Below are 15,004 nucleotides of genomic sequence, written 5' to 3'. Positions count from 1 at the left end.
ACTCAAATTCATAAATATTGGATTTTTTTGAGAAAACTATTATTCCTTGCACTCGAAACCGTTTTTTTTTTTTGGGAAATTATCCGACATGATTTAATGGATTAGCTGTGAGTCAGGCATAGGGGGGTAAAAAGCACTTGCAACAAGAGGAGGATATTTTGTCATCTACAAAGATGAGATCAGCCGGAAATTTGATGTCAGCAAGTCCGCTTGCCATTGACGTGGTCCGTTTTTGGGCAAGACTGATTTTTTTTAAAACATCGAGACAATTAATAATAATGGATTAGCTGATATAATTTCAAATTTGGCCCTCCTTTTACTAAACCCGTGTTTAAGCCTTTGACACGTCTCCAGTTTTCAGAGTCTCGAGATTTTTAAGGATATCAGGATATTTAGGATTTTTGGGAACCTGGGATATGCGGGATACCGGAATTTGCGGGATCTCAGGATAGGGTCTTTTCTTGAACACACTAATGCTTCTTTTAATCGATTAAAAGACACTCACGTTCCCTAATTTTGGTCATTATAAAAAAAGGCTAAGGTATAGGGTGGGCAAAAAAAAAAAATAAAAAAAGGTTCTTCCTAAATTTGAGAGAATCTATTAGAAAACTTTCTCACTTTAAGCCTGACCACCTTTAGAGATTTGTCAACTGTTTGATAGATTGTCAAAAGCTCTTGTGAGACTTCAGATTTACGCACTAATTTAGTTTTGTGATCATGGAGAATATACTTCAGTTCGAAAGTAGCCGTTCTGTGAAGTCTATACCGAATATGTTTTGTCTCTTCATTCGTAGTGGATCACGTCCTGACAAGGGTTAAAGTCTGTCCTCCAGAATGGGGAACCAGAAGATAAACGGAAAAACTTCATGCCTCTATTTATCAGAATCGAGTCCTTGTAACTTCGCATCGGAGTTCCTCAACATATTCCGCCATCTTGTCACCGGGCGGTATCCTTAATAGCGATGTCAACTTGAATTGATCCTTTAAGTACACTTATTATCAGATCTACTTATCTTTTATTTACTAGAGATGATAATCTAACGAAAACATGTGATACTTGAATTAAATTTTCTGCATTTCATGTATTTTGCAAAATCAAAGACACTCCACAAAAAAGTGTCATAAAACTTTTATAGATTGGGAAGTATAGTTAAGTTCGCTTTCAGTCTTTTAAATAACATTTCCTGGAACATTTGCAGTTTGTAAACAAAAGCTGTATTGTATTGGTTGCTTTCATAAAACGGTAGAATATTTCGACTTTACACCTAGGAAGGAGTGTTTTTTTTCATTAGCCTTTAAATTAATAATGGTGGCATAAATCATGATACATCCGAATATTTAGTAATTTTTTCCTTGCATTGAATTAAGAATTTTTGGATGGTATTTGGTGAAAAACGACATATTGATGGAAATTAAATTGTTAAGGCCAATCATTTTTAAAGGTTGTTTTGTGTTTCTTTTTTTCTGTTATCAAACTTGGAAATGAACTTTTGAATTATTAAATATTTCCTTCTAATATTTTTGTGTAATTTCCACGTTCAATGGTGAATTTCTTATGAGATTAATCATGATGATTTTTTTTCTAAATTGTGAAAATTTATGAAGTCATAGAGATTTACTCACCAGCTCCACAGAGGCCTGACGGTCGACGTCCAGTATGGATGGAATCTTTCTTCATGCGCTGCACCAACCGCTGAGCCGTCATCGAAACTTCATGAGTTTTATCGCCGAATTCAAGTTTATTGGCAAATCTCATGATGTAGAGACAGGGATCTGCAATGGGACAGAAAGTGACGCTAATTCAGTTGATGTAGTAGCAAATGAAGGTGAGGCAGGGGAAATGGTAAAAGAGACTCTAGTCTAGTAGTTGATGCATGAACTTGACTTTCGACCATCCAAATGAATCATTTCAAGTTCAAATCTCTTAGGAAAGCTGAAAAAAGGTATTTATTGTAATTGTTGAACACTTCTGAAAATTCGTCAACAATTTTCAGAAGTGGGGAAGCACGCAGAAGAATTGAGCAAACAATCTAAGAAATTCTCATTAGACGATCATCTCGTATGATCATCATTAGACAGCCTCCATCCAAAATCTCACAATAGCGGCGCGAAAAGGTGAAAAGTTGTTATGTAAGCCCCCGAAAACACTTCAAACATATTTTGTGCACACAAAAGACTTTTTTTCCTCTCCTCATCCTTTAGCATTCTCTCCCACTCTCACATTCATTTTTGCATATTTTGCCATGAGCATATTAATGTAACACATTTTGTATTTCCAATGAATATTTCATCATTTATTTCTCTTTCAATTTCCGTCCACAACCGAAGAAGAAGCTATTTTTTTTTCAACATCCAATAGATCTTTTATCTTAACTATTGCGCCAAAGATTTTTTTCCTAATCTCAACACGGCACAAATATAACCAATAATGACATCAAATTATTAAATTAGCATATTTGTAATTCACAAATTTTGGTCAATTGACAAAAAAATAAAAGCGTCCACTTAACAACAAAAACAAAATAAAATTAAACAACAATCACATATTTCAATTTTGGAACAAAAAAAGTCAAACAAGAATATTTTCCCTTTCTCTCAGTCTCATTTAAATGATTTTAATCGCAGGCTATTTCACCTCTTTTTAATGTCTTTCATACTGTAAAATGCCTCAAAAATCTCTCACAATAAATCCCCCTTTAGCCTCTTTGGTCACACGCGATTGCGAAACTGTCTCAAAAAGTCACTTTTACTTTTTCACCCAATGTTGGTCATCAAACATATGAAGCTTCAAGCTAAATAACGTTGGATTTATTTGAATTTACAAAGATCAACAGACCGTATAAAAAAGTGACAAATCTATTAAAAGTAGACAGGCGAAGAATAAAAAAAAACTTTACGAAACACTCGAACTTGTCAGGTCAACCATTCGAGTTAATTCTAGCAAAATCTTCGAATTTTTTAGATGAAATATTAAATGTCGTAGAATTAAATTCAGTAAACTATTACAAAAAAACAATTGAGAAGGGGAATGTTGGCATGCTTCGCACAGAGTGAACCTTCAAACAACGCAAATTTTCTCTTTGTTTGCAAAGACCTAGTTCGTCATTTCTTAGCCAAAAGATAGATAATTATTAAGCTCATTAATCGAGATGAGAAATGGTAAGTCAGCTCTTTGCAAACAAAGAGAAAATTCGCATCGTTTGAAGGTTCCCTCTGTGCGAATCATGCCTATATATCCCTAGTAAAAAAATTAAATTTGATCAGTGAAATATTAAATTTTAGTCATTGAAAAATCAAGATCTTTGCATAAATTTATTAATAACAAGAGTGAGCAAGAACCGTTTGAAACCTAATAAACGTCAAAATAAGTTTGTCCAGGTGGAGTTTGAACCATTGCCGTACTATTCTCATTTGACGTTTGTTCGGTTTCAAACGGTTCCATCTGACATCTTGTTTAAAATATCATTGCTTTCGAAGTTTTAAATTGAGTTTACTAAATGAATTTGATTTTTTGTTCAGGGTAAGGGCTCATAATTTTGACCAGTTTCTTATTTTGGACACTTTGAGGATAAAATTGGACACTAAAAATAAATTGATTAAAATGATGGATTTTTATTCCAATATTTGATGAATAATGAATTCTATCTAAATATTTGTTCTTTTTGGAAGATTTTAACACTAAATACGTTAAATTTTGAATATGATTTGAGTTGAAATTGCTTTGTTGAAAATTTAGTGTGAGCAATTGCTTACGAGAAATATGACAGAACTTCGTGTTTACTTCAGTCTTACTCAGCTGTAGTGAAGTACTAACAATGTTTCTTCGCTTTTTTGAGTGATATTATTAAATATTCATTGAATATTGTATTGATTCACATTAATGGTGATTTGTAAATTTGACCTGAAGTGAGATTTGCCTTGTGCATTATGTTTTTCGTGTGAAAAATGGGAAATTTCCTAAAAGATTCACCAGTGAGATGATACTCCTTATTTTGGACAGGTGTTTTTCTCACGAAATTTCGTGAAGTTTTAGCTTTTGTGATGACTAATTTTAGTAAAAACAAAGACAATAAACCCTTGCCAAGTTTCTAAACAACCCTTCTGAAAAGAGAGTAACAAAACAAGTTAATTAGTATTGAAAATATCGCACTTCAAACTTGGAACATCGATGCTTACAAGCAGACTGTCAAAAATTATAAGTCCCTACCCTATCTAATTTATTTTTTATTGCTATTATATTCTTGTGATCCTGATCAGCAATTTGATAAAAATTATCGACACCAAAAAAAAATTGAAAAGTCAAAAAGATCATATTTGGGCAGTTCAAAAATGGCCAATAATAATAAATAATAATAATAATCAAATAGCCAATAAAACTTTAAAAAAAATTGAATTTGATCAGAAATTTTTTTATTTTAGGCAGAAAATAAATTGAGTTTTCGATAGTAAAAAAAATCAGTAAAAAAACGAATTTGGTTATAAATATATCGATTTTGGTAAGAAAAAAATCAGATTTGATCAGTGAATTGTTTGATTTTGGTCAGAAAAAATTTTTTTTGGTTCACAAAAAAACCGATTTCAGTTAGAAAAAACAATTTAGACAAATAAATAAGTCGATTTTTATTACAAAAAAAAACTTATTTAAGTAAGTGTTTCGATTAGTAAAAAAAACGTTTTTAATTAGCGATACGAAACTATTTTTATAAGAAAAGGAAGAAATCCAATTTTTGCCACTAAATAAATTAATTTTGATTTGTAAAAAATCACATTAAGGACAGAAAGAGAAGATTCCGTTAAAAAAAAAAGTTAATAATCTAATCTAACCTAATAATAATAGTTATAATAATAACATAAAATAGTTATAATAATAATACTTATAATAGTTATATAATAATAATAATAATTAGTTAATAATAATCTAATCTGTTTTAGTAAAAAAAAAAGAATTTGGGTCAGTCTATTTTGACTAGTAAAATGCCACTTTTGCTTAGTTAGAAAAAAACAATTTTAATTAAAAAAAGAAAAAAAAACACAATTTTTGTCAGTAATATATCAATTTTGATTCGTAAAAATCACTTCTGATTAATAATAGAAAACATTTTGATCAGAAGGATATCAATTTAGGACATTAAATTGATTTAGGTTATTTAGAAAAAATCTTTTTCTAAGTACAAGAAACAATTTTCGCCAAAAAATTGAATTTTTGTCAGTAAATAAATTTATTTTGACTAGTAAAAATCGTTTTTATTAGTAAAAGAAACAATTTCGATCATAAAAAATTCAATTTTTGTTAGAAAATAAATCAATTTTCGTAAGAAAAAATCACATTTTGGTCAAAAAATTTTGCTCAGAAAAAAATTTTGATCAATAAATAAATCAGTTTTGTGTAGCAAAACAAATAACTTTTGATCAGTAAAAGAAAGGATATCAGTAAAAAGATCAATTTTAATCAGTAAAAAACCAAATCGATTTTGTTTAGTTACAAAATTTCTTTTGGTCAGTAAATGAAACAATTTGGATCGGAAAGAAATCAATATTGGATAGTAAATAAATCAAATTTCGTGAGATCAGATTTTAGATTTTAGATCAGTAAAAGTTTAGGGCATCAAAATTCACGTCCCTTTCTGACATGTTTCGCTTGTGTCTATCTCACTCCCTTGCAATCCAAATTCGATTGAGCCAAATTGAATTTGTTGTGAAGTTTAAGAGAAGAAGAAGAGTGCGAAAGAACGAGATAGATATATTCAAAGTGTGTGAGAAGGAATGAGATTTGAATTTCGACTTTATTAAATTTTCCTGATCTAAAAAGTGTGCCGGATTATTCCAAAATGTTGATTTCACTGCTTCAAAACACTGAGAAAAAATAACTGACCAAATTTCAAATTTTGACTAAATATTCTTACCACAATACCGTCCATTCTGTACCAACCAATAAATACTAATTCAACTGAATTAAAGCAAAATCTATTATTATTATTGTAGAGTCGATCAAGTTTACAAAATTCTAGTGAACTCATTCATAACCAAGGAACTATTCTTATTTCCTCCGTCTTATAATTCGAGCAGCAAAAGTAGCTTGCGAAACAGATTAAAGAATTGGTTTTATTGTCTCACTTTTATTAATTGTGCATAAACTTTGTCACAAAATGCTTCGTGATTTCTTTTTGTTACATTCCATTTGACATTTGATTTGATGCATACAAAAAATGTCTTTGTCCAAGAACAAAAAAACACAATTTGAATATTTAAGCAGAAAAACAGTGAGTAAGAGTGTTTTATATTACTGAGACTCCTATACATTTTATTGCACTGAGGCACAATTTTACACCACACAGTAGTTACTCAAATTATTGAGTGTATTACGAGCAAAAAACGATCAATTAATACCTTCATAAGATTTATTACCTGTTGAAAAGTATCTCAAAGCTAAATATAACGCCATTACTTAAGAAGATGTCTTACTTTTTTTATGTGATACCGACAGCAATAAACTTACAGACAACATTTGAAATGAAATACAATATTTCCACTTAAATTGTCTTGATTTTGTCTGCAATTCCTTTTTCTATCCTTATTTTATTTAGAAGTTCAGTAATAAAACTAAAAACATTCAGTTTTATCACCTTCATTTTAAATAAATTAAGTGAACGACAATTTTGATATCTCTTCTAGGTCAATTTTTGAAAAATCATTGTTGTACGAATGTAGCCACACTGAGAAAAAAACCGGGGTGCGATTAACTTTTTTTCCTCATAACTTTAACACTTTTTAGGTGTAAAAATATATCAACATTTTTTAATGTTAATTTTACACCTTTTAAAGGGTAAAATTAACATGAAAAAGGGTAACTTTAAACCCTAATACACCTACACGATTTCGGATCACTACTCCAGAGTAAAATAAACATTTCCGGAATGTTATTTTAACTTTTTCGGATTTCCCTCAGTGCATAAGAGTAGACGTTTTTGAGGCATTTTTAGACTTAAAATAACCCTTTTTGACAACGTTTCTCTTCCGTGGTAAAGCCCTAAAATCATTATTAATCCTACTTATTTTTTTCTAAATTTCCTAGTGAATTGATCTCAGTTTTTCGTAAAATCAAAAAAAATCAAGGATCAGTCCTAAAATTTCAATACAAAAAGTTCTATTTAGAACGTTTCCCAAAATTTTTCAAATACAGGTTACGACAGCTTCTTAAGAAAAAGAAACTCTTACAAAAACTTGTATGTAAAATTAATAAAATAAACTATAGTTGCAACTTATATCTAAAATATTTAAGGGGTTACGTATAAGACAAAAACCAAAAAACTATCATTTCTTTTTTAAATACTATTTTCAGAATAAAAAATAGTTTAAGCTTTTAAGTTTATAATTGTTCAACATTTATATTGTATGATATTTTTATTTAAAGATTTAAAAAAGTCAGTATATTGGGACTTGATTTTTGGAAACCTTTTTTTTATTAAACTGAAAAAAAACTAAAGAAAAATTCTTCATGTATTTTCTTCATTAATTTTTATTCTTCATAAATTCTTCAAATTCTTTGTAACAAGAAATAACTTTATACGAATGAAAGAGATAATGAAACACAGAAGAAAGAGAAACAAAGCGAAATTATTAACAAAAAATGCCAAACCACGTAAAATCTAATACCCGTACGTCAATTAAATTTGCTAAGTTTAAAAATCAGTGTAATAAATTTCCTAATTAACCTTCCCAAAGGGTAACTTGAAAATGATGACCTTACACAAAATAACGATCATTATAAAAAGTATAAAAATTATAAATTTAGTCGAGTGACCAGAAGTTTGAATTGTGTAAAGCAAAAAAAAAACGATCTCTAAAATAAAGTATTCAAATAAAATTTATAAAATAAATTTATAAATCCTTGTAGCTGTAGAGGGTCCAGGACCGTAAACCCTAGGGAAGATTCTAGAAGTGTTTTTTCTTCTTAGGAATTCTATTGGCCATCATCCGAGAGTTTCGTCCCGTATTTATTTTTTGTAACCTATATAACCCCTTAATATTTTGATAAGGCCAAAACTTAGCTGTTTTTCGCGATTTTCTTTCAAGGAAAAGGAAAAGGAAAAGACCAAGCTTAATGAAATTTTTGGCATATGTATATTTAAAGTTCTTAAATTAATATTTTCAAAATAAAATATTACAAAATGGCAGACTAATTAATAGTTCACTGGTACAATAAATGCTCGTCAAGTGATCGAAAGAAAAGTCGATTATGAATAAGCACTTAAGGAACAGTAAAAAGATTTAAAAAAAAACATATATATTCATTTTTCAGTAGAATAGCACCATAGAATATGCCCCCACTCTACTTGAATTTGGAAAAAAGATGCTTATTGTTTCTTTTTGATATCGGTTAAACCTAAAATTCCACTTGTCAATCATTTAATATCATTTTGTTAAATCAGAACTGCTGAATTAACACTTTGCCTTGATATTTCTGGAAATACCTTTAAAATGATCTTTATATTACGTTTTACATGTGCAATATCCATAAATTGTTCTTATTTACACAAAAAAGACTAAAATTTCGGTATCAGTTTTCAGCATTTTAAAAATAAAAGAACCACAGTGAAATAAAAATCACATTAATTCCAGCAAGATATATACTTTGTGGGAAAAGTGGTAACGTTTCATTGATTTGTTTAAGTGCTTAAACTTCTCTAATTCCCCATGAAAATTGTAAATTTGTTATTAAATAATTAAAAGGATTTATAGAGTGTGATTAACCACCACCAATAGCGTGGGAGTGTCACCATTTTTTTTATATGCTTTTGTGGAGAGCAATAAAAAGTAAAATGGGTCAAAAACATTTAATTATGCCTCTCCATTTATCATAATCACAGAAGTAACACGCGTTTGATTTAGAGGGGTGAGATACAATTTGAGAATTTCTATCCTTCTGTGTTACTTTTAATAATTGAAAGCATTAGTTATAATTTTATATAATATTTTATTTTATAATTTTAAATTAAAAGTTTTAAGGTTTTTTCGGATTGAATTTTAAAGAATTTCAGATTCAAAAGCTTTGAACTTAGGCTCACTTTGTTAAACAGACCGTGTTCTAGAATTTGAGGTTATGTACGAGTTAACCTCAAAAATAAAGTCATCTCAGAATATGATATTTCCAAGTAAAAATTTAACATTCGATTTCTCCCTATAATTCAGAATTTAGAATTCCTTGAATTACAGATTTTAAGAAAGCTTTCAGAACACAAAAAAGTCTTGACATTTTTTAGGTTAAGATTGCATAACCTAGAAATATTCTAATCAACCTATTACCAATATTTCACATTTATCAGAATCATCCTTTTTAACAAACATCATTCGCCAAATAAAGGAGTAAAGCCCATTGATAAAAACTAATGTATTTCATGCACCCAACCTTTAAATATTAAATTCATTGAAAAAATGCAGCATTGAACGTTGAAAGGGAAAAGAAATTTAGCCTGTTTTGCAGCATAATTTCACCGATTTCATTTTCAAAAGCCCAACACATTGATTTTAAGTGCATCTTTTTGCGAAAGCCTCTCTTGAACAATATCTCTTCTTTTGGATGATTAAGTATAACCTTGACAATAAGAAAACTTTTGCAAAAATTTCTCTTTCTCCGGGTACTACAAAAACCGTAAAAGCCATTTCTTTACCATCCTCTTCCTCGCACCTTCCAACATTAAAAGTACAACACTTGAGGTACTCAATAAATAAAGTGCATTCTCAACCTTCACATTCTCTCTTTCTTTCACACATTATTCCCTCTTTTATATGTTAATGCAGTAAATTTTAATTTCATTGACCAATTCATCATTATATCCGTATTTTCAAGTTCTTCCAACAAAGAGAAATTTTCACTGTCATCAATGTTTATGCTGTCTGCACCGATTTTTTTTCTTTTTATGCTGATACATTAGCATGAAATTGAGAGAGTGAGAGCAGAAAAGGTCCAAGAGAAAATTAATTATAAATCTATGCAACTTCTGCAAAAAGATTGCACTTTTGACACTTATAAAACATTAACCTTAAGAACTCGCCTCAATTCATAAATTAATTGCATTACAAATCGATAGTTAATTTTAATGTTATTTTCACTCAATGTATACAAAATGTGCCTTATTTTTTCTTATATTCTTTCACAGTTCAGTTCACAAAGATTTTTAATTTTCAATAAAATAATATTACAATAGAGGTCAATCACATTTTCCCTCCTTCTATTACGATTGTCTGTGCGATTGGCGTAGTCTTGTGAGAAAACATCACCCACTTCGTAAATACTATTAATTTATTTATTAAACGACTTTCACTTGCTGTGAAACACATACACGTGCACTCCTTTCAATCCCATGAACTATGAAATCAAAATGAAGTTCAGCAAGTTTTATAATGCATTACTGCAAAAACATTCCACATCTTCAGATATAATTACTATTGCAATCAGCTGCAAAATTTTCACTGATCTTGCATATCACATTCTACCACAAATTTTAGTCTCCGCACATGCTTACTACAGTATTCAAGTCAAAATACCTAAGAAGACACGCGAAAGACTCACAAACTCTTCATTCTTGCCCAGATTTATCACCTCTTTAGAAGATGTTAATCAGAGTTGAATAAACAAATTCCATTATTTTCTAGATTTTAACTTGAATGATCGTCGAAGTTGTTATTCCAATTGTAAGGTTATGCCCAACCTAAATCGCATTCGGAAGGAAGATTACTGTCGGATACGTTCAGGTTTATGACATACAGTAGACTCTCGCTCCTCTCGCTCAATCGGCTCCTTTTAACACTTGGAAGGACCCTATAATAGTAGCAGCCGCTGCCAATTTTATTTTTAATGTTATTTTTTATAATGAAGAACATATCATTTCGCCTGAACGCCTGATTGAATGCGTGCAGAATTTATCTGGCTATTTTTTCGTTGTAAAATTTTTAATAATAAAAATTAAATATTAATGTAAATATTATATATTGCAAAAACAAAAAACTACACTCGGAAGGACCAAGTGGCAGTTGCTGCCATATGCATTTTATATGGGAGTTTGACGTTCTGCAGATGTAATTTTCTTGATTGTTAGTGTATAAAAGCCTTAAAAGAACAAATTGAAAGTTTTTTTGCAAATTATTGAGAAGAATTATGGGGGAAAGTGATATGCCTTTGAATGCGTCAGTTTTTGAATGCTTCAATTTTTCTCTTATTTCCCAAAGCTATAAATTCATTTTGTTATGCGAAGTTAATAGAAAATAGTTAATAGTTTTAACTATTGTTCATAAAGTAGAACTTTTGCTTTGAAAAATAAGAGAAAAATTGAAACATTCAAAGGCTGCCGCATTCAAATGCAGACCACTTTCCCTTACTCCATGATTCTAATAAAGATGAAAACATGGAATGGTTAAAAATCTTTAGATACAGTACCCAAGAAGACGAAATTTTTGATTCAGACACCAGAAAAAAACTGACTAAAGCTCCGAATGTTTAAATATAAGTAAAAATATCAAAATATTATGTAAAATTCGATAAATGGCAGCGGCTGCCACTTGGTCCTTCCGTGACACTTTTAGTTAGGGTTCTACGAAGTGTTAATTGTGGAGCTCAGAGGCAAAATGACACATATCCTATGGCTAAAACATAGGATATGTGCCATTTTGTCTCTGAGGTCCACAATTATAAATATAGATTTCCAGTAGATGGAATACGTAAGGCTTATAATCGATACGATTATTGCTAATGTTTTGCGTTATCAAGGATATTCTAAAACAATATGTTGATGTTTGCTGTCTTACGTATTATATCATTTAACCTACATCCTTATTCTATATACTCTGACTTCTAATCTTGTTTTCTGCCCTATCCTAAAATTGTGATTTAGACGCAATTTGCGATGCTGAATACGAACTTATCGTATTAAGCAAAGTAAGAAGCTGGTGCCTACTCTCGGGGGGTGACTTTGCCACCTTGCCGTTTGTAAGCTTTTCTTTAATTCTAGTACTTAAAGATTATTTTCACAGATCCTATCTACCATGATCGTTCGGTAAAGACCATCCTTTAAATCCTGTATTTAAGTTCTGAGTTAAAAAGTAAACCTAAACCATTATTTTATGAAAAAGAAAAAAAACATTTCGGTCACCATAATGTCATATTTGTAGCACTACAATCAACTTGGGATCTGTGATTCATTCAAAATTTGCATCCATTTTGGTCTGGTTCTATCAAAGAAATTTCGAGAAATTTATGTAAGTCCACTTAGCAATAATTTTTGACAGCCTGACGATATCTTTTTTTTTTCCTCCAGTACTGGCCAAATAATTTTATGTAAAAATAATGTAGTGACGACGTAAGAGAGAATGGCTAGAACCAGGACTACCCCTAATTTGACACTATTCAAAGTTTTGCTATTGAAGCAGCGACTTTTCTGTCTGGGTAAGCCTTTTTATTGTCTGTTTTTTAACACGCTTATTTTTTATATTTCTTCAGTTTTATAAGTTTATTATTTATTATAATTACCAATTGGTAAAAGTTGAATTAGATTACAAGTTAACTAAATTAGTTTAAAAGTCTCACATTTACCCTTTAATTTTACGAAGGGGGAAGTTGGGTTTATTTGAATTGGGGTAGCTTTAAAATTGGGTTTTCTTCTCTTATTTCTAAATAAAACTGGTCCTTATCAACATATAACTTAGCTCAACAAACCAATTTTGAGGCTAAATTACATTACGGTAAGACTTTATTCTATTTAAAAATAGGTGAAAAAAGCAAAATTTTAAAGCTATCCTAATCAAAAGGTGCCTCACTTCCCCCTATTTTTTTTAAACTGTATATGTATATATATTTTTCTGTATAATATACAATACACGAGCCTGTTGTTTTTTTTACCTATCTCTGTTCTTTATTTGTGACTGTTTTCCTTTTTTTCTTATCGTGCTAAGGCTACCCATCTAGAACTAGGAATGGTCCAAGAGACATTGTCCTTTAAACGATATGACAATGTGATAAGACAAATTTTCTTAATAAATTCGGGAGCAGGATAACGTAAAGCTCAATGAGTATCGAATGGACATTGCATACTGTTATAAGATTCCCTTACAGGATATCGATTACTAATAATATATATCTAACCTGCAATTAATCCAATTTTAGATCTCAAGAGACTACAATAAGTAGGTAGTATAACTAACTTCGAACTTATCTAACCCTAAGATAAATTCTGTGTTCTTAAATCTATCTTCTCTTCAACTCTGTCCTGTTTATTGTGCACAGAAATTTTTATGCAAACACACGGAAAGAAAACCAGAATCCAGGGGATTCGTTTCTTTGGGACCAGGAATGTCTCACAGTGTTCTTCTACACCAGACTCTTGAAGAGATTTTTTAAAAAAAGCCGGAGAAAAGTACCGTGTTTATGTGTTTGATATGTGAATGGCAGTGTGTTGTGACCCCCACGGAACAGGTGAGCTTCCCCCTCGCGAACAATGCCGCCTGACTGGAAGTGACCAAGAGAGAGACAAGTCTCACATATCAGTCGCTCAAGTCAGTCGTTGGTGTTCCGAAGAGGTGTTCACACTTCCCATTAAATCGCTCCTTTTTCCTTCCTGGTGCAAAATACTGTGGCATTTTTTCAGTTAACCGGTGCTAAGTTTTTTTTCTCTTCATATTATCTACAATATCGCACAGAGAAATTGAACCGCGAATGGATAGCGATCTAATGAAAAATAATCAAGTATAATAACTAAATTGATCTGATATGATAGTCTCTAACTCAATACGCGCAAGTCAGTGATTTTCTTCAGAGTTTATCATTTTCCTTCCATCATTAAGTGACAGTGTTTAACTTCTGGTTTTCCAACTTGTAATTACTCATACAGCAAATCTCGCATGTTTTGTTGTTTCTTTTATATTTTTTTGCTGCGACAAACAGTTGAAACAGAAGGTGAAAAAGAGATTTATGAATTAATCTATTAAACTTTCTGTGCACACATCAAGAATTGGCTGTGACGTGGTTTGAAAAAAGATAAAAGAAAAAAAAATAAAAGTGATTAAGACAAATAGCCAGTAAAATAAAGCACAACAGTAGGTGGATAAAAAATATTTTCCCACAGTGATATATGTTTTATGTTTATGATCTTGTTGATCATCATCCAATAAAATACAATCGGAAAATTACACGAGAGAAAAATCAACAAGAAAAAAGGTTGGTTGAGAATTTATTGCATTAGAAGAGGTAATTAAGATTTTCGCACTATCATTCAATTGTTTGATTTATGAACTTCTTTAAGAGTCCATAAAATTCTTTCAACGCGAAAATAGTGAAAATTATTCCATAATTTTCACTATCGATACGTTCTTCTTTCCCCTCTTTCTCGATCTTTATAAAACTTGTGTATTTTTCACGTATTATCTCATCACTTGTGTGGACTTTTTATATAATTGAATTAATAATTTACACACCTTGGAGTGCAAAACAACTCTCAAAAACTCCAAAAGACAAAAAAAAACAATTTTAGCATGCAGTCTTATTTGGAATTGTTAAACAGCTTTAATTAATCCATGCATACGTGAAGGGAAAAAAATTAATTTCAAATGCAATTAATTAAATTAACGTAAAAAAACCCAAAAATTTATATCACATTCACTTTTTTTCCATTGGACGAAGTGCAATTTTCAACTGAGATTAATTTAAATTTCCAACTCTAAGGAGAGTCTCTTTCGAAACTCCCCATTATTGCTATAAAATATTAAATCATAAATAATGTGTGTCTTTTTTGGCATTTTTTGTGCGTGTTTCGTGCTCTTTCTCCTCTGTCTTGAACAGGCACCTCAACACCTCAAAAATTTTGATCATATCAAAGTGTTAGACATCATTATAAATTCGTTGGAAAATCGTATAATAAAAGAACTCAGCTAAAAGAAACGAAAAGTGGACTATTTGATGGTCAACGACAAAAAAAAGTGGCAAAGTCAGTTGATTGGACAGATTTTTAGTGACAAT

General features: G+C 30.5%; 2 protein-coding genes across 4 annotated transcripts in view; one reads left to right on the top strand and one right to left on the bottom strand.

The window, feature by feature from the left end:
• The window catches only part of LOC129798264 (transcription factor IIIB 90 kDa subunit), a 115,253-nt gene that overhangs the window by 4,540 nt on the left and 95,709 nt on the right, over positions 1-15,004 (bottom strand). The window contains exon 3 of the mRNA XM_055841312.1: positions 1,624-1,773. Coding sequence (XP_055697287.1) covers positions 1,624-1,773 — 150 coding nt within the window. The remainder of the gene's footprint in view (positions 1-1,623; positions 1,774-15,004) is intronic.
• LOC129798265 (BTB/POZ domain-containing protein 6-B) overlaps positions 13,330-15,004 on the top strand; it is a 28,391-nt gene continuing 26,716 nt past the window's right edge. The window contains exons 1-2 of one of the 3 annotated variants that reach the window (XM_055841313.1): positions 13,330-13,465; positions 13,638-14,206. The gene's annotated coding sequence lies outside the window, so the exon portion shown is untranslated. Of the gene's footprint in view, positions 13,466-13,550; positions 14,237-15,004 lie in introns of those variants that run through there. The other 2 variants (XM_055841316.1, XM_055841314.1) reach the window with 2 other exon arrangements.

The sequence above is a fragment of the Phlebotomus papatasi genome, chromosome 1, assembly GCF_024763615.1.
Source record: "Phlebotomus papatasi isolate M1 chromosome 1, Ppap_2.1, whole genome shotgun sequence".
In the NCBI taxonomy this organism is placed as follows: Eukaryota; Metazoa; Arthropoda; class Insecta; order Diptera; family Psychodidae; genus Phlebotomus; species Phlebotomus papatasi.
Note: the sequence above shows the minus strand (reverse complement) of the source record. Positions and strands in the feature narration are given on the sequence as shown.